General features: G+C 46.3%; 1 protein-coding gene across 1 annotated transcript in view; it reads right to left on the minus strand.

Annotated features, from left to right (window-relative positions):
• Window positions 1–2320: 2320 nt before the first annotated feature.
• Egflam (EGF like, fibronectin type III and laminin G domains) overlaps window positions 2321–25747 on the minus strand; it is a 180936-nt gene continuing 157509 nt past the window's right edge. Inside the window, exons 18-22 of the mRNA XM_021208318.2 lie at window positions 19959–20037; window positions 16869–17012; window positions 7405–7488; window positions 4146–4249; window positions 2321–3435 (exon numbers count right to left, since the gene is read on the minus strand). Coding sequence (XP_021063977.1) covers window positions 3281–3435; window positions 4146–4249; window positions 7405–7488; window positions 16869–17012; window positions 19959–20037 — 566 coding nt within the window. The 3' untranslated portion in view covers window positions 2321–3280. The remainder of the gene's footprint in view (window positions 3436–4145; window positions 4250–7404; window positions 7489–16868; window positions 17013–19958; window positions 20038–25747) is intronic.

Consider the following 25747-nt stretch of genomic DNA (forward strand, 5'->3'; position numbering starts at 1 on the left):
GCTCCGGGGAGTTTTCTCAAATTCAGATTAAGGGGGCTTTTCAGGAACTGATGTTGCTTCACAGAACCCTTTCTCCTCAGATGAGATTACAGGGACCCCCAGTTCCCTGACCACTCCCTGAACCTTCTTCCCAGCCAGAAACCCAGACAAACTTCTCAACCTGCCTCTTACCACAGCGGCCACACGAAACCAAGCCTAAGGTCCTGCTCCCTTCTATTCTCTTCTCAGAAAAGCACAGGCAACCGTAAGGGTAGGCAATCAAACGGTCAAGCGAGACAGAGACAGAAGACAGGGTCAGAGAGACCAGGGCTACTTGCATTGAGCCTGGCCACTCTCATAGCCTCATGTAGATCGGTTCTCATCCGCCACAATACTTCTGCAGAAGACAGCGGTCATGGGGGTGGGGGGTGGGGCGCGCCTCACCTCTATGGCACGTCTTTCAATAACATGATGTTAGGGTGGACTGACTGACTCATTAATGGTCCTGATTTTTTTTTCACCCTTTCTTGTATCCATGGCAACTCCCTTAGTAGCCCCTCTCACTATCAAGAGTCCCCTCCTTGCTATGGAAGAGAATCTTTTTCTTTGTTCCTCAGTTCTGTAGATGTTACCAGGATGCAGGGGAAGCGGTGCATCATCGCGGTTCTGTGCCTAGGACCAGTGCAGGAGCCTGGCGCTGCTCTCTAGTGCTTCAGCTCTCCTCCACTGTCATGAGACAGACATGCCAGAACTAGCCAGTTGGGCCCCAGCAGGATAAGAGGGGTACATAGAGCAGAGCCAAGTTACCTTCCCATCTCAGTCACTCTACGTAGGAGAACCTCCAGCGAAGACTGGAAGAACTACCATGTCAGGACCACCAAAGCCGGTAGAGCCTCTAAGATGGCTGCTCAAGGCACAGGTGCGACTTACTGCTGTGAACCACCACTGGCAGGGGGGAGGTGTGGGTGTTAGTTATAGGCTGTCCCGTCCGTCCATATTGTGGCAAGAGATAATGGCTACACTTAGAGATAAAAGCAGCCTATTCACTAGTCCAGGCTAAGCTCTTCCCAGATCTCCTGCCCATTAGTACAGAGTGAGGTCTAATCCCTCAGCTAGAGGTTAAAGACTTAAGCCTTGTAATTACATCGGCTATAAACTCATTCCACAGTGCCTGGGCTCTGTCCACAGAGAGGAGGGAGAGTCGTGATCCTCCATCTCTTGCCTTTCACTCAGACTCTGAAGCTCCTTGCCCTTGTGGGTCCTTCTACTTCACTCCTTTTGCACCTGTTGGACCCCTTTCCCACCTGTATCCCATGACCGTGCCACTGTCCCCACCTCCCCTTAACCCCATGTGCTTCCCACCCAGACAGGGCTTCAGAATCAACACACATTCCCAGGCCCCCATCCCTGGGTCACTGCGTTTCCCTGGGATAACACTTGCGTAGATCAACAACGTCTGCAGGACAATTCTCTGGCCTCCATTCAGCTGGATATTTTGCTAAAATCACAATGACTATCTTTTTTCCAGAGGCGATCTGTTCAAAATGTGCTACAAAAACAACTCTTATTTTATCATAGGAAGTACTGGCCCTGAGATCCTCCAGGAGAAGGTGTTGGGGGTGAGGGGTGACTGGGAGGTAGTGGGGCTCACACTCTACCCCATGCCTCTTTTTCAGACTGCCAGGTGACGTGGGAAGGACAGGGCAATCACTGGGTCTGTTGTGATGACTATGATTTCTTGCCAAAAAGGCTCCTACACGTAAGAGGCTGGAGTGTGGAGCAAGCCTCTCTGGTTTATTTAGCCCTCTCTTAGAAGTCTTAATATGCCTTAAAAACCGTGCTCTGCACGAAGCTCAAGTCTCTGCTGAATGGATGCTGCACAAACAAGAATAGAGCCATGCCTGAGACTAATTATAGGCTCTTTCAGGAGCTGGATCATATTTCCTTCCACTTAGAGGGGCAACATTCATCTCACCTTTCCCTTAGTAAGTCCTCTTGTGGGGACCGGCCAGGGAGCCAGCTGTCTGCAGTCATGTGCATGCATAGCACAGGGCACAGCTGATGGTACAGAAGACGAAAGCAGCCCTCTCTGTTGGGTCCAGATCCGCAGACCCTGCTGAGGACACGGCCCTAGATCCCACACAACCTTGGACTCTCTAGTAACCTTGTTGTCCCTTTGCAGATGTGGCCTCTGCAGGATCAGTCACACCTCCACAAATGACCAAGTGAGTTCTCTTTCTTTCCCTTATTTATATTTATTACAGACACTTTCCCTCTCTTAAAATAACAATGGTAATGACCCACCTCGGTGATACATTCCTTTTAATCTCTTCACTTTGGACAGCGTCATGTTCATCCGCTTGAACCATCAGCAAATACTGAAAGAGAATGGTCCCTTCTCCCAATGGCCCATCCTCGTCACTTGCTACCACTCCCCTGACACTACAAATGGCCCGATCACATCTCCATTGTGAGAAAGCTATTAGGAAGGTGTGTCGTAATTAGGATCAGCCACTAACTTTCAAAAAGCACACCACCAGTGTGGACAGGCTGCAGCTATAAAAACGGTCACATACAAAAAGTACAGCTATAAAATCAGGGGGCCCACTTTCTTCGATCTGCATCGTTAAAAAAAAAAAAAGAAGAAGAAGAAAAGAAAAAAGAAAGAATATTTGGATTAGAGGTAAGCTTGGGGGAAGGATGCCACAGTCTGATTATTATTCTATGTTTAATTTATCCCCAACATTTATTTTTCATGGTCTAGTCAAAGAACATTGAGTCAGTCAGCGAGGCATGGAAGGGGTTAATCTACACAATCCATAGACCGAGATTGGAAGTATGAAGTTCAGGGTCTCCCAGTCTTTCTGCTAGTGTCGTAGGTCAGGGAAGAGCAGAAATATTTTAATACTATTCGGAGGGGTGGTCTCTCTGCCTCTCTCTGTGTCTTGTCTCTCTCTCTCTTGCTCATTCACTCTCATCCAGTCTGGCTCTCACTCTCATTAACACAACAGAGCCATTGAGCTACAGCAGAGAGTTCCCAGAGCTTACACTGATCATCTCTCTCGGACTCTATACGTTGAACAACAAAGTCCAATGCTTCCTGTCCACGGTAGTCCATTGGGTTCGGTCCACAGGGTGTTAGCAGAGAAGGCCACCCAGGGCCTTCAGCCTTGGCTCTCACCAGGGTGTACTTTGTAAACACACATGATTTCAAGCCCTCTGAGTGCAGCATCAGGCAGGGTCTCCGGGCCCCTGGGATCGCAGGATAGAGGCTATGTCCCTTGGGCAAGGCCAGCTGGTGTTACTTAGCCCCACAAGTGTTGATGTTCTTCCCATCCACGGCGTCTTCCACGAGGGAAATGTGGTAATCGGTGGACAGTGTGAAATGGGAGATGCAGCCCACAAGGCCTCGCAGGTATTGTCTGTTCGTGTGCAGAGCAATTTCCTTCATTCCACCTGCAAGGAGGCAAAGAGGGGGGAGAGAGAATGAACCAAGAAGAGGTGTGACCTGTTGGAGATCCTTTATGGTCTACTTGAGTGTCCCCTGGCCAAAGACAGGGTGTCTAGCACATCACACATATTAGATGGATCTTGATCAGGTTGAATACACCTCCGCAGCCTACAAAGGCTGATCTCGGGTGTGATTTCTGGCTCAGCTGACAACCTTAAAACCAAACAGTTCTCCAACAGATTTTTAAATGTTGCGTGATGTCAACAATAACAAAACACAAAAGGTGCCAATTCATGCCCTTTTTGTTTTGTCTGTGTAGTAGATTATTAGCCATTTATAGGAATTCTATTCATTCTATTCTGAGAGAGGACACACAGACAGATCCTCCTTCCTCAGAGAGAATTCATGTGGATATATTTAGAAAGTTCCTATTCTATAAACACACACACACACACACACACAAAGTGTGGTTTTTTTTTTTCTTTCCTGATGGATCACTCCAGAGCACAAAAGCAATGGGAGTGAGTCTCTTCCTGCCACCTCAGCTATGAGTCAGAAGTTCAGAACATGGAAGAATGGACTATTTGGACAGCTTCCTGATTCCCAGGTATTTGATTGACCCTGTGGAGTAGACAGCCCCCGGACAACAAATAAAGATCTAATGAGGGAAAGGAGGAAAGGCCTGACAGATTAAGCTTCGGTCAAGGTCACTTACCCACATACAGAGCCCCATTGATGTTAAGTTGCCGCATCATGCCAGGTGACTTGCCTGTTCTGGCTCCATAGTCATCCACCGTAATCTTTCCAGTCTGGCCATCTCTGCAAAGCAAAGGAAACCGGAACCCGACGAGGTAAACAGTTATTGTTGGAGTTTATGCAATCATTTTGATACTGTGTGCTGAGTAATGAAGTTGTCAAAAAACAAAACAAAACAAACAAAAAAAAAAACAAAAAAACAAAACACCAAAACCCACAAAATGCCAGCTTTTATAGTCCCTTCGGAAGTGGGACCAACCTGAGCTCGTTCTCTGATATCATCTTTTCATTTACTGAGTTTTCAAGAATTTCTTCCTGCTATGTCCTCTCTAGTTTAGAAATAATTTTTACTCCCTTGTACCTGGATGGGCAATGGCCTTCACAATATGTCTTGTTTGCATTGCCACCCTCCCCCATTACTCTAAACAATTCCCGCTTACTTCATCTCATCAACTGTGAGCATATTTTCATTTTTTATATTTCTGAGCTGAAGACATAATATACTCCATTGTCTTTAGTATTCATTGTTGCATCCTAGAGGAATGCAAGACCACCAAGGAAAGGAGTTGGTTTTCCTCAATGGCGTGTCTTGGGCATCTTGAATAGTGTATGGTTCCTCATAACAGATGGATGAGCAAATGAATTTGTAAAGCTTAGCATCCATACATAAAATGATAACAACTAAGATCAACTTCCAAAGCTATTGTGCAGCCCACCTGTTATACATGCGAAGCACAGGGCCACAGTGCCTGACACACGCCTTACTCTATTGAGGTTGACCTGAGGGGCATGTTGCTGTGGTTATCTACATATCGTCATATGATTGTTTTTATGCACAAAAATGAGAAAAAATTACAGATCTTAAATTTCTGTGAATATGAAATGTTATAAAGCACAGTGTCTAGCTTATCTGGGACAAGATGTTGGATAGATGAGTTATTTCCTCTGCTCTATTAGGAGTCATGCTTGTAAGACCAGAATCATTCAAAGCAAGACAGCATACAAAGCAGAACCCACCTCCTTTTAGAGATTCCCTCTCTTGTTTATTTTACTGTCTCTGATCTAGAGCCATCCATAAAGAATTAAGATCAACGCAGACCTTCCTGTCATATGTGATAGCTGTAGCCTTGATCCATCCAGTTCCCACTAGGCCTGCCTGCTCACACTTCACAGAGTATGAGTAGATATTCCAACCCATCCAGCTCCTGGCTACATCTCCTATTCAGCCCTCACTGTAACCCAAGACATACTAGACATGAGATCGATCGTGTCAATAGGAGAGGCTATGTTTACTAAGCTGTCTGCACATGCCAAGCTTGATGTTCTGGCATACGAGTTTCTTCTGAGAGAACATTCCACTATAATATCTCTCCCAAGCGTCTGAAATCCCTGTGTGTGGCCTACATCATAGGGTAGAACAGAAATGTTTTTTGATTTTAAGTTCTGTCCACAGCAATTTATATAGTTTTGGGAATTGCATTTAACATCTGTTTCCTTACATGTCTAAGAAGGGACTGGTATCCACAACATTGTGTGTTTTCACATAATCACAGCACAATAATTATGAAAGTTAAACTCTTCTACAGTGTATGACTGTTCTACCAACCATTTTGACCCACGGATATAAACAGGGTATATTGCCTGGTGTTTCTGGGGCAGCTGTTGGGACTAGATGAGGTTGTAATTGAGAACCAAAGCATCTCACATTCCTTTGGAGATGCCTGTGTGCAAACTCTTTTGTAAATGAGGGAGAGAGAAATGAGCCTTTCACAAGCTGGATGCTGAGCATGGTTTGACGTTAGGTTGGATTCTGCATTTGACTTGTTTTCTAGGAAAAAAAAAAATGAGATCCAAACCTGTAAATATGCATTGTGGAAAATCATTGTTTTTTTTTCCCCCAACAACTAGAGATTTGGCTTATTGAGATCTCTACACATACATCTGGACTTTGAGGTGTCTGATAGCAGTCAAACACAGGTCTTGTCTTTATATCCCTTCCTAGGTTCCAAGGTGGGTTGCGTGGTCAGGGCAGGGGGCTGACTAAGGATGGTCTTAACACAGCCTACAGGGAATCAGAAGATGAAGTTGATGATGCTGAGCACCCACGGCCCTCAGCCCTCACATATTGTTAGGAATAAGGACACACAACAAAGTTATAAAGATGCGGGAGTGATCTGCCCAAAGTTAATAAAACATCAGGGTGGCAATTAGCATAGGAGGGCACAGATATGTCATGGGGACTAGGTGAATGTCTATGACTTCTAATGCTCAGATAATATTCTTTTGGGGGGGGGGTTGCCTATGCAAGGGCATTTAGAGCATTCTTTAAGATCTCCATGGCCTCAAATTTTCATTGTGTGCGACATTAAGTCTCCACCCTAATTTAGCCACTATCAAGTGATTTTCCACATAGAACAATAAATACTGGCAAGGATGTGGACCAAAGGGAACCCTTATAGATTGCTGGCAGGAATGTAAACTAGTTTAACCACTATGTGAATTAATATGGAGATACCTCAATAAGTCTAATGTTCCCTAAAGACTCTAACCCTATATGTCACAGGATACTTGCTCCTCAATGACTATCGCAGCGCTGTTCAAAAGCACCGCAATAATAAAACCTGTAGCTAAGTTACAGAAGCTACCTAGGTACCAGGCAACCACACGATGGTTAGAGAAAATGTGATATGTATTTTTTTCTTCAGCCAGAAAGAAAAAAAGAACAAAAATTATATATTTTTAGAAAATGTATGTTCCTGGATAGAATCATATCAATCAAACCAAGCTTGTCTTGAAGAGATGAATATATGTTTCTTTTTCTCTTGGGTGGACTCTTTAATTACAGATAAATAAAATTTTATATATATATATATATATATATATATATATATATATATATATGATATGGAAGTAGAAATAAGATAGCCCAAGGGGACAAAGAGGGCCAAGGGAAAGGGCGGGAAGATGCCTATATGGTGTGTGTGTGTGTGTGTGTGTGTGTGTGTGTGTGTGTGTGCGCGCGCGCGCTCAGCATACATCTGCTTCCATTCAGGGCTAATGTAGGGATTCATTTTCTGCCCACAGATCACTCGAGGGTGTGGGCTTTGGTGGCAATATGAGGCTGCCCGGTAAAGGCGAGTTCGAGGGCAGTAAGGCGGAAAGGAAGCTGGAACCCATATGTCCGCTTATACCTGGCTCTGTCTCCCTTTCTGTCTCACCTGACAGCCTTGACTCGGTGCCACCGGCCATCGCTGAAGGAACCGTTCACCACGATGGAAGCCACACCGCTGCCCAGGTTGTAGCTAAAGGTGTCAGGAACAAAGAAAGAAAGGATGAAACACCAAGACGCAGGGGGCTGCCCATTTGCAAAGGCTCTAGCTGCCCAAGGTCACCCAGGATGTAATGTCCTTAACCCAGGAAACCAGGCTGGTACTGAAGGGGATCGCTTTCCAGCTTAGTACATGAAGGTATGGCATTTTACATTTGCAGATGTGGTAGGGTAAGCATTATACTATACCATCTAAGCTGTTTTATGCGTACCTTTCAGGACTATTAAGAATATCCATATGTCACTAACATTTAGGATACTTCCGTCTTGCAAAATGGATACTGCATAGTTCTAGCTCCAATATCCCTCAAGCCCTGAGGGCCACCGTTCTGCTCGTTAGCGTCGACTACTCCAGATACCCAGTTCAGTAGAATCACAGGGCAGGTGCCTTCCTGTGATGACCTTACTTCACACAGTGTAAGGTCGCCAAGGCAATCCAGGCACATGTATGGAAGCATTGTAGCTACAGCCCTAGAGTCAATGAGAAGACCTTATCATCCGCACCGCTTTGCACAGCGTTTCTCTGAGATTTCTGCCCACCATGAACCTTGGAATATGGCCTTGTTTGGAGAGAGGGTCTGGTGCAGTTAGTTAAGGTGAAGCCGCACTGGGTTAGAGGGACATTCAATCAGTATGACCGATACCATTGTATGGAAAAAACAATCTGAACACAGAGACATGTGGGGGGAAACAATCTGTGATGATGAAGGCAAAGACTGCAACTATGTATCCATCTATTAGCTAGACACACGGAGGACTGCCACCCAGCGCCAGAAACACTAACAGAATCCCCTGGTCCTGCCAAGGAAGTAGTTCTGGCGACGTATTGATTTTTGTATTTCTAGTCTCCAGAATTGTACAAACATTGATTTGGGGGTGGGGGCTTGTAGGGTGTTTGTATGTTTTGTTGTTGTTGTGTTGTTTGAGACAGGATTTCTCTGTGTAACAGCCCTGGCTGTCCAGGATCTCACTTTGTAGATCAGGCTGGCCTCGAATTCACAGAGGTCCACCTACCACAATCCCTTCAAGGGCTAGGATTAAAGGCTAGCGCCACCACACCTGGCCAAACTTTGATTTTTTTTTTTTAATGTTATAAATTTCGTGATAATTTATTGCAGAACTCCTAGGAAATTACTAAGCATTTAAGAAAGAAAGAAAGAAAGAAAGAAAGAAAGAAAGAAAGAAAGAAAGAAAGAAAGAAAGGAAGGAACCCAGTATTGTAGAGTAAGCTGAACTCAAGAGATGAAGAGAATTTGCTTGAAATCACAGAGGTGAGATATAAAATTGAACTTCATGTATTCCCTGCCCCTCCCCCTTTAATATCAGACCTACCTTGTCGCATCTCAATTCCCAGATACTCTGACACCCTCAAGGAGTCGGAAGACACGGGTGTGCTTCCCAGGAGCCCTCTTCAGCCACTCACAGCTCATTCCATGTTTTAATTTAATTCAATCCAGCAAATATTTAGTGAGTGACTACTCCAATCTGGGCAGGGGGCCAACTGCCTAGACCTTCCCTGGATAACACAAGCAGACCACATGCTCAAACATCCAGAGAGAGAGGGGCCCACGGGGGCAGCTTTGTCCTCATTGTGGGAAGAGAGGTGTGTACACACTGAGGTCGGGGAGAGGAAAGCTGTGATAAAGTGCTGGTTCTTTCCAGAGACAACAGTGAGAACAGAAAGTACTCTGTTCTCCCAGAGAAAGCTCTGCAGCCTGTTCCTAACAGAGAGAGAAAGCTCTGCAGCCCGTTCATTTCCTAACAGAGACCCACAGCAACAACACAGCCACAGCACTGATCCGAGGAGAGAAGCTGGGAGATCTCGGCAAGCCAAGGGACAAAGCTGCCACCACAACCCTAAAATCTATACCGTTTTATAGCGCATATTCCTACATCAAGTGTCTCCTATGAAATAGCCAGAAGGTGAGGATTTGGAGAATTCCTTCTGTGCAAGCCAAACGCTTCTTACAGAAAAGAATGACCCTGGGCCCGGGCAATTGCTTAGAGGGTAAAGATGCTTTCCAGGAATCATGGCAGCCAGGGTTCAAGCCGCAAGACCCTCATGGTGGAAGGACAGAACTAGTTCCCAGAAGTTATCCTCTAATCTCCATGTGTACACTATGGCATGCGCGCGCACACACACACACACACACACACACACACACACACACACACACAGTGTAAATGGGGAATGCCCATGAAGCAGAATCAGAGGTGAGGGATTAGTTAACTCACTGCATGTGGCTTGTTGGCAGAGCATGGGTACTCACACTCTACCGACCTGCCCAGATCCTCAGTCTTGTCAGTTTTACCATCTCCATGACCTAAGATGATTTGCCTAACTCTCTCAAAGATGGGCAAGACACTTTCCCTGCAGGACTCTAGAGACAGTTAACACTGAATGCAGGGCACAGTAGGGCATACATAAATAATGCCACCATGCCAAAAGGGTGGGATTTGGTGAATCTTATTCAGGAGGTTGACAATGCAACCCTCAGGAGTTAAGTTCCTGAGGTCTCCTCTGGGAGGGCAGCCCTGTAGAGGCATGAACCCAAGGTGATAAACATGTAACTAAAGTGTCAGGAATGCCCAGGTCCTGCAGTCAGGTGACCTGTGTGTAGGGAACCACACCTGAATGTGGCAGTCTGTGTCCCTGTGACTGAAACATTTCCATTGTATTAGAACCAGGTGGAACAAGCGTAGGCTTCATTCTTTTCTGTAGCCACAGGCTCTCTTACTCACTTGAAGGGACAGGACATGTGCAAGGGAGTTCAAATAGAGATTGGCAGACAAAAATCCCACCATCATGTAGGTGGGGCAAATCAGTTAGTTTCTTCATGACTTAACTTTCCAATCTGGGCCTGTAAAGAACCATCTGTTCATACTGCCCCTAGATTATTTTATATGCATCATATACATGGTCTCAAACTTACAGTGTAGCTGAGACTGGCCTACAAATCCTTCACTGTCCCACTTCTACTTTCCAAGTATTGAGACCATAGTCATTCATCAACACACCTGACTCTACATATTATCTATTTCCCCAGACTGCCCACTGAGAAGATGTGCACTGCACAGGAATTATGCTTTGTTATCAAGCCAATAAAGTCACACATGCTTGACTCATTGCTCTATTAATGTTCCCTGACTCTCACTACTGAGTCCTAAGTCACCTAGCTCGGTGTACACCAATGACTGACAGACTAGCCACCAAGGTGGGACACCTAGAAGAGGCTCTGGGTCTGGCCCTTGGGAACTACTTGGATATTTTCAGGCCTCCTTCATGTGCTGACACTTCCAGTAATGTCCCTTTTAAACCATGGTACAAGGCACTTTACTAATGTCAGATCTCTTCCTTTTCTCTGGTGCCTGAAAGTGTTATGTGGTCACAATAAGTGGGAAAGGACATCAGACGACATTCATACAGCTTTCTGGTTGGTTTTGTGCCCCACATATGACAGACTGGAACGAAACAGACCACAATAAACTGAAAGACACACTCGTTTCAGTGAGCAAGTTGACTTCTCTCTGGGGTTCAACTTGGCTCCCAAACTAAAGGTTTGAGAATTCCATTGTTCTGCTCACTCCTGTTCACTGGTAGGAATTTCAGTGGCAAGTTAGCATAGTGTACTGGCTAGTTTTGTGTCAATTTGACACAAGCTGGAGTTATTACAGAGAAAGGAGCTTCAATTGAGGAAATGCCTCCATGAGATCCGGCTGTAAGGCATTTTCCCAATTAGTGATCAAGGGGGAAGGGCCCCTTGTGAGTGGTGCCATCTCTGGGCTGGTAGTCTTGGGTTCTATGAGAGAGCAGGCTGAGCAAGCCAGGGAAGCAAGCCAGTAAGTAACATCTCTCCATGGCCTCTGTATCAGCTCCTGCTTCCTGACCTGCTTGAGTTCCAGTCCTGACTTCTTCAGTGATGAACAGCAATGTGGAAATTTAAGCTGAATAAACCCTTTCCTCCCCCACCCCAACATGCTTCTTGGTCATGATGTTTGTGCAGGAATAGAAACCCTGACTAAGACAAATTAGTACCAGCATAGTGGGGTATTCCTGTGACAACCTGACCATGTTTTTGGGAGGACTATGGAAGGACTTTGGAACTTTGAGCTAGAAGATCCATTCGGTGTTAAGAGCTCTGTGGGATGTTGTGTAGGAGCTTGGAAGATAATGTTGAGAACAGTGCAAAAGATTGAGAAATTTCAGAGGGAAGAGTAAAGACTCTTTTTCAGGGCCATTGCTATTTTGATGTGAAGATTCTGTGGTTCTGGTTAGCTGGGGGTGAAAAGTCAGCTGTGATTAACAAGATACCAGAACTACTAAAGAGAAAACTTTGCATTACTGGGACTATTGATGCTGGTTAGCTGGAGCTAAGAAATTAGCAGTGATTAATAAGAGACCAGCATCATTGAGGTGACATCTTCTGGGAAGTGTTTTCTGAGAGCACAGAGGCTAAGTTCCAGAGATAGCCAAGGTTGTACCTTGTGCTGCAGTGGACTTGGTAATTTGTAGGAGTTACCCAGGTGGTACTGATTTTGGGTCATGCAGAGTAGCTGAGGCTTGGCACTGTGAGAGGTCATGGAAGGCCATTGGTGAAGGTGCAGCCTCAGTTGCAATTGATGGCCCAGGACTGAAGGGGTCATGCAGTGTTTTGGAGATGCCAGAACCATGAGATGAGCACCAAGAACAGCAGCAGCAGTAGAGTACAGGCAGCTGGAGACAAGCTGTGTGCTACAAAGGGCATGGCTGGAGAAGTGACCCAAGCCCTTGGAGGAGCCCAGAAGATCGTGAGTTGGATCCCAGACAATGAATGGTTGGAGATTGATTTTTGCTTTTGATTGTGACTGTGCCCTGATATTTTTTCCCTCTTGAAGAAAGTTTTTTAGTGAAGCCCACATTTAAGAGACTTTGAATTTTAAAGTACTTTGAATTTTAAAAGATACTGGATATTTTAAAGGGATTGAACTTTTAATATGTAAAGGCTGTAGGACTTTTAAAGTTATTTAGATCTTGGGGATGGATAAGAACTAAGGGTTGAGGCTTACTAGTGATGTGTTTTTGTGTCAAGTTGGCAAGGGGTCAATTGTACTGGCTAGTTTTGTGTCAACTTGAAAGAAGCTGGAGTTATCACAGAGAAAGGAGCTTCAGTTGGGGAAATGCCTCCATGAGATCCAGCTATAAGGCATTTTCTCAATTAGTGATCAAGGGGGGAGGTCCCCTTGTGAGTGGTACCATCTCTGGGCTGGTAGTCTTGGGTTCTATAAGAGAGCAGGCTGAGCAAGCCAGGGGAAGCAAGCCAGTAAGTAACATCCCTCCATGGCCTCTGTATCAGCTCCTGCTTCCTGACCTGCTTGAGTTCCAGTCCTGACTTCTTTTTGTGATGAACAGCAATGTGGAAAGTGTAAGCCGAATAAACCCTTTCCTCCCCCACCCCAACTTGCTTCTTGGTCATGATGTTTGTGCAGGAATAGAAACCCTGACTGAGACACATAGGATCTGGAGTTAGGTGAGGGTAGTGTCTTTGTTAGGGTTTTCATTGCTATGAAAAGACACCATGGCCAAGGCAATTCTTATAAAGGACATTTAATTGGGGCTGGCTTAGAGTTTCAGAGGTTTAGTCAATTATCATAATGGCAGGAAGCATGGCAGCATCCAGTCAGACTTGGTGCTAGAGTTCTACATCTTGATCTGAAGGCAGCCAGGAGGCAAGAGGAGACTGGAGTTCCTCAGGCAGGCAGAGGGAGGCTTTATTCTGAACTGGGCAAAGCCTGAATATAGATAGATATAGATATAGATATAGATATAGATATAGATATAGATATAGATATAGATATAGATAAAGATATAGAACTTCAAAGCTCTCCCTCTACAGTTATGCACTTCCTCTAACAAGGTCATACCCACTCCAACAAGGCCACATCTCCTAACATTGCCACGCCCTGTGTGCCAAGCATTCAAACACCTGAGTCTCTGGGGGCCAAGCCTATTCAAATCACCCTGGCTAGAAAGTCTAGAAACTTGAGTATACCCCATTATCTCAGGCTCTCTCTCCTGTTTGCATCAGAAACATTGCCACCTTAAGAGTGAGTGTGTACACCCTGGAGAACAGTGAGCACTCTAGACCTCCCTGATGCAAGTTCTTTAAGATCAGAATATTTTGTTCTGATTTATTTATCCTTTTGTTTTTTTATGTTTTATTTTGAGACAAGGGCTCTTGTAGTAGCACACATTGCCTATAGAACTCATAATGAATCTGAAAATGGATCGTTTTTTGGCTAAGATAAAGTGTATGAATCTGAAAATGGCCTGGAACTCCTAACCTCCTTGCTTCCACCTCAGAAGAGCTGGGATGACGGGCGTGTGCAGGCACACCTTCCCACCAAACCCTCCCGACTGGCCTTTTCTCTCACAGACGAGGAGCCAGGGGGCCGAGTGAAGGTAGGCAGTTTATGTGAGGTCACACTGCCATGGGAATCAAGTATGTGGAACCCCGAAGCCACTTCAGATCCAGTTTCTCAGAGTGGGCTTTCTAGAACACTTGGGGGTTGCTTGCTGCCAATAAAATCCCTGTGCGTACCCATACTAACTCTATCAGAGCCTGGGGTTGGGCAAGCCCAGGAGTCTATCTAGCGGACAAACTCCCCAGTGACGGTGACTCACTGTGTGCTGGGCTCTTTAGACTCCCTGCATACATCATAAACCTGCTTGCTCCTAGCTCAGCCTAGACTTTCCCATGCATCCCTGTGGGGTGGATGGATGTGTAACTACTCAGATGGAAGTGCCCAGGGAGCAGCAATGAGTGGATCTAGATATGGGTGCCAGCTCTACCCCTACCCAGGCCCCAGAAGTGTGTCTTATACAGAACACAAGAAAGCACAGAGACAATGTCAGCTACTGAAGAGACAGTAACCTAGGCTGTGAGTCCAGGATAGACTAGGGGGTTAGATGGGTGGTAGGAGGCTGGCAGGGGCTCCCCCAGGGCCTGGGGTGAAGGCAGAGCTGGTGGGAGCCCGGTAACCAGTGTGCTCAGGTCTCCACGCACTGAATTCAGCTGGCAGTTGAGGGGGAGTGGGGCTGTCCCGCCCTCTTCTCAGCTCCTGTTTCAGTTCCCTTTTCTGGGCACACTCAAGTACTTGAGGCCCGAGTGAGGTTAACCACAGGAAAACCACAAAGAAATGACTTTGAAGCAGGGAGCTGACAGGGGTGGGAAGAGCGCCTCTTCATCGGACCTTGGGGCCACAAAGCGTGGGGAGCAGTGCTGGGGTCACATCACAGGTCAGGGGAGAAGGCTTAGTTTGGAGAATTGCTGCTCCTTGCCTGTCAGTGTCTGCTCACAAGCCACATACCACCACAACGTCCCCCATCACAAGGCTGAATCACAGAGCAGGTGGGATGTTAGGGGAGTCACATTTCCCCTCAAAATGTCTTCTCTTCAAATTCGATAGCTTCCTGCTAGCCTTGCCTACCTGGCTGAAATCCCACTATCGCTAGCACATGACTGATAGCAGCCCCAGAATTAATTCTGATTAATTCCTTATCATTATTAATTTTTTTTTTTTACTGAACATTCATTTTGGTACTCCTTTAGGAGTAAAATCTTAACAAATCCCTAACAATAATACCTCCACGTGGAGCTAAAGACCCAGAGCCAAGCTGAGGCTCTCAGCAGATAACTGAACCTTGTGGGGAAATGCAGCCAGGTGAGGCTGCAGCCTGCAGATTGACGTTCGTAACAAGTTTTGCAAAGGCACTGTTGCTTGGTGGCTTTTCATGTTTAACAAGATAGTCCCTACCTTTTAGAAATTGAGCCCTTGATCTTTTTGGTAAGGAGAAGAGTCGGGAGAAGGGGAGAAAGTGTCCACCTTTGCTTGTTTTATTTCTTGATTTTTTTTTTTTTTTCAAGACAGCACTGCCCTGGAACTAGCCCAGTAGACCAGGCTGGTCTTGAACTCACAGAGATCCACCTGACTCTGCCTCCCAAGTACTGGGAATAAAGATGTGCATCACTACCACCTGACCAGGTAATTCTTTAACTGTTGCATAGCCATCCAGTTCACAACATAGAGAGCTACATGAACTCATTTAAAAGACGTAAGAACTGTAGGGTGGACATGCTTTTCATCCCAGCACTAGAGAGGCAGAGACAGGCAGAGCTCAGTGAATTTAACACCCTGGATTATAAAGAAAGGTTCTAGTGTCAGCCAAAACCACACAGTGAGACCTTGTTTCAGAAAGAAAACAAAAATAGTATTCATTCACACAGACAGAAACACACACAAATTAAAATAATTTAAGGAAATTAATCTTTCAAAAAGAAAGGCAGGGCCTGGGCAAGATGACTCAGCATTTAAGAGCACTGGCTGCTCTTCCACAGGACCCAGGTTCAATTCCCAGCACCCACAGGGCAGCTCACAACTGTCTGTAACTCTTGTTCTAGAGGACCTGGTACCCTCTCACAGACATAACACCAAGATGCAGGCAAAACACCAATGTACATAAGAAAGAAAGAAAGAAAGAAAGAAAGAAAGAAAGAAAGAAAGAAAGAAAGGAAGGAAGGAAGGAAGGAAGGAAGGAAGGAAGGAAGGAAGGAAGGANAGGAAGGAAGGAAGGAAGGAAGGAAGAAAGAAAGAAAGAAAGAAAGAAAGAAAGAAAGAAAGAAAGAAAGAAAGAAAGAAAGAAAGAAAGAGAAAGAAAGAGCAAGAGAAAGAAAATAAGCACTTCTGGGATGGCCTTATTAATACCACTCAAGAATTTACAGAGATCCAGCTGTGGCGTTGCTCTGTGGAGACAAGCGTCTGACTCTCCTTCTCCTTGCAGTAGAACACCACAAAGCACGTGTGCCCTCAGGCTTCATAGCTAAGGTGAAGCAGATGGAACTTAGAGCCGAGGCTCCTGGAGTTTAGATTTTCAGATCTTCCCAGGTTGGTCAGTATCACAAGACAGAAGCATACAGTAGGGACACAGTGGACAAGGGGCACAGAACTGCTCTATAGAGGGCTAGGTAGTAACCACTGAGACTGTGCCAAACTGTCTCCTTTGAAGCTACCTGAGAGTGCCACAGTTGCCCGAATACAGTGAGAGACAATACTTAGACAAACGAATATGACGGTAGTTTAATAAAACTTGGAATGAATTGGCAAAAATGGAGAATGGTGTAAACTTGCCTCATGGGCATAGATGTCAATATTGGAAAAAAAAAAAAAAAAAGATCAGGGGGCTGGAATGAGGCTGGAGTCTTTCACTCTTACCAGCTCCAACGGAGTGTGTTTGGGCTGACTCCTGCATCCCTGTATTGCTGCACTGTTTGAGAAAACAAAAAACAAAAAACAAAAAAACCTTCAAGATGAAGTTACCTGAATACCAGGGCTCCATCCCGAAGACCCAGGGAAATGAAGTCGCTGTTAGGCCTCAAGGGGCTGTCCCCTCTCCACAGCAGCAGGCCGTCCTTGGCGGTTGTCTTAAACCTCATGAACGCATTTGACCTCGATCCGGACACCCTGGAGGAAATGCACAATCGATCGAGTCCATGACATCAAGCACGGACATCTGTCTTGAGTCATCCCTGCTTGCTTTCTCTAAGCAACCAGGTGTGCAGATCATCTGGCCCTTTCTACACCTACATGCACCTGGCGAGTACAAGGAGGGCCACCCCTGCTAGTCTCACAATCCAAAGACATTCTGGAAACAAGACTTTGGATAATGTCACAGTCCCAGGCAGATGGCTTTTATACACTAGACTTTCTCTTTCCCTCCCTGTTACTCAATGGCTCTTGGGGAGCAGAAAGTGGGCTTCCCAGTTGCCACACGGCTCAAATCAGAAGTTTCTCTGGGCTGTAATCATGGCAGTGGTAGGCCAGCAAAGACAGCAGTGACTGTCCTTGGTAGCATTTCTGGAGTGGAGTGGGGGCGAGGGGGGAGACAGGCAAGGCCTGGGGCCTCAAAGGGGGTGACTTGATCGAGTGGCTGTTAGTCTTAGAAGGGAGCTATGACAGAGCTCTGAGGACAGTGGACACCAAGCAAGATGGGTCCGGGGTCATCTGCATTTCTGGGAAGAGGCCCCTCCGGGCTTCTGTGTGCCCATTAGCTCCTAAGGTTAGTTTACAAATTCATCTGGTGAAAATTATCAGCATTTATCTGATGTAGCCTGAGGGTCTCCAGTGAAAGGTGAGGCCGGCGGAAATAGAAGTTAATATTCCCATTAGCAAGGCACTGCTAGAACCTAAAGCCAAGGCTCCTGGAGTTTAGATTTTCAGATTTTTCACAGGCTGGCTGGTACCACTTCCGTGGGTTCAAGTCTGCAGGTGGGACATAAGCAGTAGTAACATACGAGAACAAGGGGCACAGTTCTTCTTCTTTTTTTTTTCTTACCCATTCTGGTAAGAAGAGCAGAAAGTGTTTTCCTTTCCTTTCTCCCATGAGTGGTACCATAGCTCTGTCTCCCTCATGCTTCATTTCAGAGCTGTACAGTGCATTCAGGAGTGAATGCCAGGGCGAGGGGAGGGGACTTCTGTCTAGGCTTACTACGGCCCGATTTAGAGAGGAAGGCATCAAGCTTGTCTTCCTCATGCAGAGGGCCACCAGGCCAGCTACAGACAAGTCAACCCTGGGCGGTTCTTTAGGAACCTGCTTGTCCCTGCCTCTGAGTCACGCTCCTTCGCTCCCTTGGCAACATGGGCCGGCATCAGTCAGTCAAGCCCATTTGGCTTCTCTTACCAATGCTTGGTTTAAGAATAGACACATAAGTTCTTGTCCCATTTACCAGGAGGGCTCTGCCAAAGCTTCCTCTCTCTGTAGCGAGAGTCCTTTTTGCTTCCATAGGACACTGGCCAACTTGACAATCGTCTCATGAGTGTCCTATGGGAAGCTAGGGACTATGCTGAAGGTACCACAGATGAGAAGTTGGGTCTTTGAGAATGCTGTGGGGCCTCTGGATTAATCAGCCCAGCTGTATGTAGGTTGTACACATTTTACGAAATCCTCTTCTTGTTTAGGAGGACATTTTAAGCTGAGTTTTATGGTACGTGACCCTCCGAAGGCTTTAAACTGAAGTAGATCATGAACACATCCATTTGGATGGCTTCACACAGGTGTCCATGTGCCTATCCACACACGTCCCATGCTTGTGCTCCACAGAGATGCTCTGACTTGAGGCTTCTCCATCTCCTGTCACCTCAGCTCTAGCTCCCTTCGCAGTTGGCGGCCTCTGACTAAGCACTAGCGGCCAAAGACTTGGACTCCTTTCATAACGCGCTGCTTTGGGGGGTGCCGAATGACTTTCTACGGTTGGTAGGAAAGAGTCCGAGGCAGACGAGGCTGCACGCTGTCTGAGGATGCTTCTCATCTAAATCCTCACTCCAAGGCAACAAACAGAAGCTGTGATTAGAGAAGTGAAGCCGGGTCTATTTCCTCCCACGAAACCACGCCTCTTAATCCTTCCTAAACAGTCCCTCTGCCGGAACCAACCATTCAAATACATGAGACTATGGTCGTCATCCTTAATCAAACCACTACAGTAGTCTGCTATGCCTACAGTCACCCCAAGCAACCCAGATGAAGATTTTTCAATTAGTCTTGCTCCTTGATACCCTAAGTTCTAACCTAAAGCAAGGTGGCTTTAAATATATATATATTAGTATACACTCAAACTAAGGGGGAAGAAAAAATCTAGAACAATTTTGCTGGTGATTAAAGGCCGATGAACATCTCCACTGTCAAAGGACTGGGGGACAAACTGAAGTTGCCAAAAACAAGCCTGGCTGAATGGAAGGATGTTTTAAGAGCCAACCTCAATCCTTGCCACATATACAGGCTGCTTGGAATCCTAGCCCATCCCTGCCCCCAGGGAACAAAAGCTGTAACTCAAGCATTTGTATAATGCCTTCTGTCCTTATACCATGCTCTTCTGTCCACACCAAGAGAAGTGAGCAATCTTCAGAGGACAGTGGACATTTGAAGACACAGGTACTGGCCTGGCAGGAAGTGGCTCTGAGCTGTTTGGTTGGGAGCAGCTGAACCCTTCCACAACTGGCTCCAGGCAGATCTGCAGGCTGTGGCACAGAATAGCAGAGAGCTCAGAACCCCCTCTAAGGTCAGAGCTGGGGGTGTCTGATGTGATTGTATTCCAGCTTCAGGGGCGTCCAACACCTTCTGCCTCTCAAACTGGAACACTGGAAACCCCAGGGGCAAGAGACATTCTTCCAGGCCCTTTGACCAGAAAAGGATTGGAGAGCTTACGATGGGCTTGTTTAGAAAACTGATGCCTTCAAGTTTGGCTCACTTGTTTTGTTCTTGTTTCTATGTTTATTTCATGTTCACCCCTGCCCCCCCCACCCCAGCCCATGGGGAGAATTATCATCTGGCACAGACAATAAGGATAAACTCAGGGAGTGGTATTAAGAAACTGACATCTAGGGAATAAGCGAGCTGCTGTGCGGGTTCATTACCTCTTGAGGATATTTGGGTTGTCATACGTCAGGTAGCTGCGGCCGATGAACTGTGGGATCTCGATGGCTTCTGTAATAGCTGAGACAGAACAGAAAATGGAGGTTATAAGACACGCGCACCCCTACCCCCCTTGGGCTTCGGCACTCGCAGACGTCAGGAAAGCTAGCTGTGGAATGTGCTATTTGACAACTTGTCAGCCCCTTCCTCTTGGCTGTGCATGTGCTTGGCCTGGCTCACTGCAGCCTGGCCCAGTGGCCTGGCAGGGATTTCGCCCCTCTCCCCTTTCTCTGGAGCCTGGCGGCCACTGTCACCAGCCTTGGCGTTCTGCAGAGAAGGCTTTGCAATGTGCTGAAACTTGAACTGTCCCCAGTGCTTCTTGGAAGCTGGAGGGGAGCTGGAGCCATGTGGAGAGCAGCTGTGGATAACCCCAGAGTTTTGCCAAAGGAGGCAGAGAAAGTCATCCCCGAACAGGGCCCAGAGGGGTTCTTTATTTGGGGACCATCTTCCAAAGACCCCAGCTCTGATGTGAGCGACTGAGAAGTGCAGTGGACGAGCTTCTGACTCCTCCTTTAGACATTAAATCCTCCTGGGTGAGATTTGACGAAGCCCTCGGTCCAGATTCATGCAGAAGCACAACAAGAAGGGTGGGCCTGGCTATTCCCGTTTCAGAACAAGGCAATCGAGATCCGTCCCCCAGCTAGGACTCAGGCAGACCACGAACCAGAGTGGCTTGCCTCATTTTGGTTTCTGCTCACCTCCTACTTCCCAGTATTTTAGAAACGAAGTTCCTTCTTCCCCATTTCCCATCCCTTGGTCCCCCTGAGAAATCACCCTGTCATAGACTTCAAAAGAACAGGCGTGTGTAGTGGCACACACTAGGGAGTGTGGAGGGGATTTCTGCTAGAGAAATAACCACACTAACTCCCCTTTCCTCTTTGGAAAAAAAATACAGAAATAACAGCTTAAGGAAGCCAAGGTAGAGTAGATCTCACATTGAAAAAAATAGTATGTAAAATGAGGGAATAACTGGCTTATGAGACAATTAGAACTCCAAGAACACACGTGGTTGATACAAAGAAGACGTTGCCTAAGGACTCCACAGCCAGGAAGGGAAACCTATCACTTGATTGTGAGCAGTGGGAGAGTTTCAATTTGACTTTTAAACTTAGAAAGAGAATGAGAGAGAAAGGTTAGTGGGTAGCCAGCCATGGGTCAGGAAAGCAGAGACACTGTAGACTGGGAAAGCAAAGACCAAAGGCATGAGCTCCCAGGACTCGGAGCAGCACTGTTGGGGTGGGGGTGGGAGGAGTGGAGGGTGCAGGAAGAGGAAGGGGTGGAGAGGAAAAAGAGGAGGGGGTGGGAGCTCTTAGTTGAGGGACCAGCCCCTTATTTCAAGAACTGTGTGCAGATAAGGAAACCAGAGGAGGGTGCCCAAACTGACTAGCATGGGAGTCTGACCCTCGGCTAAACATAACCAAGAAGGCCCCAATGGGCCCTGCTCACTCCAGGGTGAGAGGTACAGCCAGGACCCATTGCTGCTGTTGCTGGCCCTGTCTGTGGGCCTGTGGCCAACAGACATCATTCTCTTTGGATCTTCTTGAAAGGATCACGCTGTGTTTGTCACAAGTCGGCTCTGCAAACAGAGCCCCCAGGAGGCGACTGTCTACAAGAGTGGAGTCTAGTCTGGCTGCCTGCCTGCTAGACCCCCCTACCCCAGTACTCTCTGAGACACAACTAGGAGAAAGCCAGCTTGGATACCCACTCTGGAAGGCAGATCCCTGCTATCTTGGTGGGTGTGTCTGATGCCCACTCCCGCTCACCCCGTTTCCCTTCTGCCTGCCATTGGCTGCACTGTGCTCAGGGCCTGGCCAAAGCTGGCGGGCTCTGGCAGGGGCGTGAGCGGTTCAGCCTCTTCCAGGCCTTACTGTACTTACTATTGAGGCAGTGGTTCCCACACTCTGCCAGGTGCCAGCATGAAAGAGAAAAGGAGAGTCAGTGCTCACAGACATGGTACTCTAGAGAGATCTCTGGCAGCCAGGCTTGCCTGCTTCACGAAGCCTTGTGAGGATCCACCACAGAATGGAGGACAGGCTGCGGCAAGAAGCCCTGGCCGTTTCTTCAGGACATGACTGGTGTTGTTCACCCTCAAGTTTATTGCACTTGAGGGTGGCAGAGAACGAGAGACATTTATCCTTACTCCCGAGACACTACCTCCAACTCTCTTTTCTACTACACGTTGAAAAATGGCTTTCTTGCTACCTGCTGGCTATTAAGTGTTCTTCAGGCTGCATGCGATCAAGCAATAATAAACCAACCAGTCACGCCCTCCCCCACTGCCCTTTGCTGGATTCTGAAAAACCAAGCTTTCTTGTAATTAACTAAGGGCAAGGCAGTCTTCAGAAACCACGCCATTATGTACCACGACAATGCCCTCAAGTTAGTCAATGCATGAAGGCATGCAGGTAAAAGAGCTGTTCTATTCAAAAAAAAAAAAAAAAAAAAAAAAAAAAAAAAAGAAAAAAGGAAAAGAAAAGAAAAGAAAAGAAAAGAAAAACCCCACCAGCTCCAGAAGAGACTACTGAGTTCATTTCCCAACCTTCATGGTTTAGGTTTTATTGTAAACGTGTTTATACTTTAACCTAACCTTTAGACCAAGTCTTTCCTGTGTTCATTCTTTCGTGGCCATGGCCTGACTCATGTATTAATGAAAATGCCTCACCATTCACTCGCATCTGTACTCCATGCCGTCGGGTGGTGCAAAAACTGCAAATGAAAAGTGGATTTCCCACATTCAAGTTCCATACACCCTGACCTGAGAGAACCTGCCACGCGCGAGAGAGATTTGAAGTTTTTGATGAAGAGTTGGAAGGATGGCTCTCTCAACACACTCATGACGTTAGAGAGGACCACGAGGATCCCATGGACTCACTGTCTCAACACCCACGAGGTTGGTAGGTGGCATTGCTTCTGGGTACACCTCAGGGTCGGGGAACAACCAGGCTCATCGGATGGTTAGCTCTCAGGGCAGATGTACCCTTCAAGGGCAGTTTACTTGGTCCATAACTCTTTAGTGTACAGGTTGAGTACATCCAATCCCTAAATCTCAACTGAAGCTTTTTAAGTGCTGACGTCTGGAAAATTCCACACTCGAGATCATGGTGTGGGATTAGTCAAAAGGTGGGCACACTAAAGATGCTGCAGAAAATTGCTTCCAGGTTCTGTAGAAAGAGTATATATTGGAAACACAAATAAACTCATACGTAGATTTGGGTCTCATCCTCAGGGTATCTCTTTATGTATATGTAAATATTCCAAACTTTAAGAAAGTCAAGTCATTTTGAATAAGGACTATATAACCTGACTTAGCAGGTTTTACACACACACACACACACACACACACACACACACACACACACACACACAATCTTTGTCCATCCAACTAGCCCTGCTACTAAAGACCAATGTAACACAAACATACCCACTTTTCCAGTGTTTAATGATGTACCATCCTAAGAAAATAAACCCCCAGCAGTATGCATGACTTACATGTCTTAGTAACATGTTTTTATGAATGGTCTTTTAAAACTGGGGCTTATATCTACTGAAGCTATTTTCCTACACGACGAAACAAAAGAAGTATTTTTTAATCACCCAAATCGGCTACAGCAATATACAAATCTGCTGGGTTCAGCACAATGCGTCCCAAGTGCTGAAGGAGAATTAGATCAGCATGGCTCAGGGAAGAAGGATCTTTGAAGACCCAGCCTTGCATAGCCATGTGATGCCCTAGGCTCAGGCTTTGGGTTGTGGCGAACAGTCCACCTGCCATGGAGAAATGTCTCCATCTAGTGGCCAGCATGACTCTGCACCACCTGAGTCCCAGCTGTTCTCAGGAATGAAGAAGGGCAGGCGGCACAGCTAACAAGCTATTTTCTTGGGTGACTTGTTTGCTTATGGGGATGGGTGAACCCCAGGAAAAACAACTGTGCCTTGTGCTCACCCATGAAGCACTCCAAATACAGCAAAAGCTTTTAGAGTTCTTGTGGAAGAGTGAGCTGTGTTCTGAGTGAGCTGCGTGAACTGAAGTTCTCCATAAAACGATAAAAACAAAAAACCCAAATGTACTAATAAACAAACAAACAAATAAATAAATGACACTCATGTAAAAGACTGTACAAGGCTGATCGACATATCAGAACTTCTGATTGTGGAGAACTGAAATGTTGTAAAGCCAGAACCAGATTGGCTTGGGCTATCTTTATTAATTGTCACCTGTTGTCCACTCTCTGCACCTGACCTAAAGTTTTAGTGAATATCACATGAAAGCTTGTGATGCATTAACAGAACATTAGGTTCCACCAAGCTAGAAGCCAAAAATATCGGATAGCATCCGAAATCTATAACATAAATCTCCCTGCTTTCCTGCAGCCCGCCTATCTGATACTCCCGCCAATACATTTTAATCATGCCTTGATTTATCTTTTTTTCCCCAATAACTATAAATAACTCACGAAACCACTAGTACCTTGGAACAGGGTATTTTGGGCAACCTGAACCTGTGCCCCTGGATAATGCCACTCTTAGCTCCAGAATAAACTATTAAACTATATATAATATTACATATAGCAATAAGGATTATATATAAATATATAATTTCTCATTCCTTTGAGGTGAGAGCTGTATATTGCAATAACAGCTTTAATTGTTTAACTCATATTTATCCACATTTATTTGACCATAGACCACAGCTCTGGTCTCGTGCACACGCATGTGTTTGTAAGTGTGGAGGAGGCTGTGAAGGGAGAATGCCATGCACAAATCAGTCATTAAGAGACCTTGAAACCCTTCCCAGACACATTGAAAGGCTCAGCTCTATGCTCTTGGCAACTTTCTTAGATACAGGCTGATGGAGGGGCTGAGAGCCTAGGTGGGTGAGAAAGTGTGATGAGAGGGAGAAGGAAGGAAGGAGAGGTCCCGAGATGGAAACGGTTTGGAGGTCAGCCCCTGACATCCTTCTAGAGATGAGGCGGGGCTGTAGTAGTATATTGCCAGAGGCACTGCAGTTTGGCGAGGAAAGATTTCTAAAACTGGGAGTATTCACATCAGAGGCAAGAAGGCCAGTGAAGCCTCGACTTATGGTTTTGTTGACTCCTGAAGCCATGGAAGTGATGGGTGAAGCTGAGGGCTCCTAGCTCCCCCTAGCTTTATGGAGTCTGAGGTTGATGTTTCGAGACTTGATTCTGTGCAGCTGCAAATGCTATGGAGAAAGTGTAGGGTGTGTGTGTGTGTGTGTGTGTTTACATGAATGTGTACGTGCACGAATGTGCATGCATGTATGTGTGTGTACGCCCCATGGTAGTCTGTGGGTCTGCACAGGCTTGGAATCTTTTTCTCACCCCATTTTCTGATGACGTCGAATGGTAAGGAGAAGTGTCAGATGTCCTGACTAAAGCCCTGAGGCATCAGAGTAATGACGGAGAAAAACCGCCTTCCTCCTGATGGAAGTGTTCTTGGAGTGGCTTAAGTGAGGCCTGGTTCTGGGTCTTTACTCAATAGTCCTGCCCCTCTGCTTAAAACAACAACAACAACAACAACCAGAGGACTACATGCAATGCTAGCACTTGGGAAGCTGGGGCAAGAGGAGTGTCACTAATTCAAGGTCACCATGGACTACAGAGTGAATACCAGGCCAGCCACAGCTACACAGAAAGACTAGGTCAAAGGAAAGATATCATAGGCAAGAACACACATACACACACACACACACACACACACACACACACACACA

Source organism: Mus pahari, chromosome 11, assembly GCF_900095145.1.
Source record: "Mus pahari chromosome 11, PAHARI_EIJ_v1.1, whole genome shotgun sequence".
Lineage (NCBI taxonomy): Eukaryota > Metazoa > Chordata > Mammalia > Rodentia > Muridae > Mus > Mus pahari.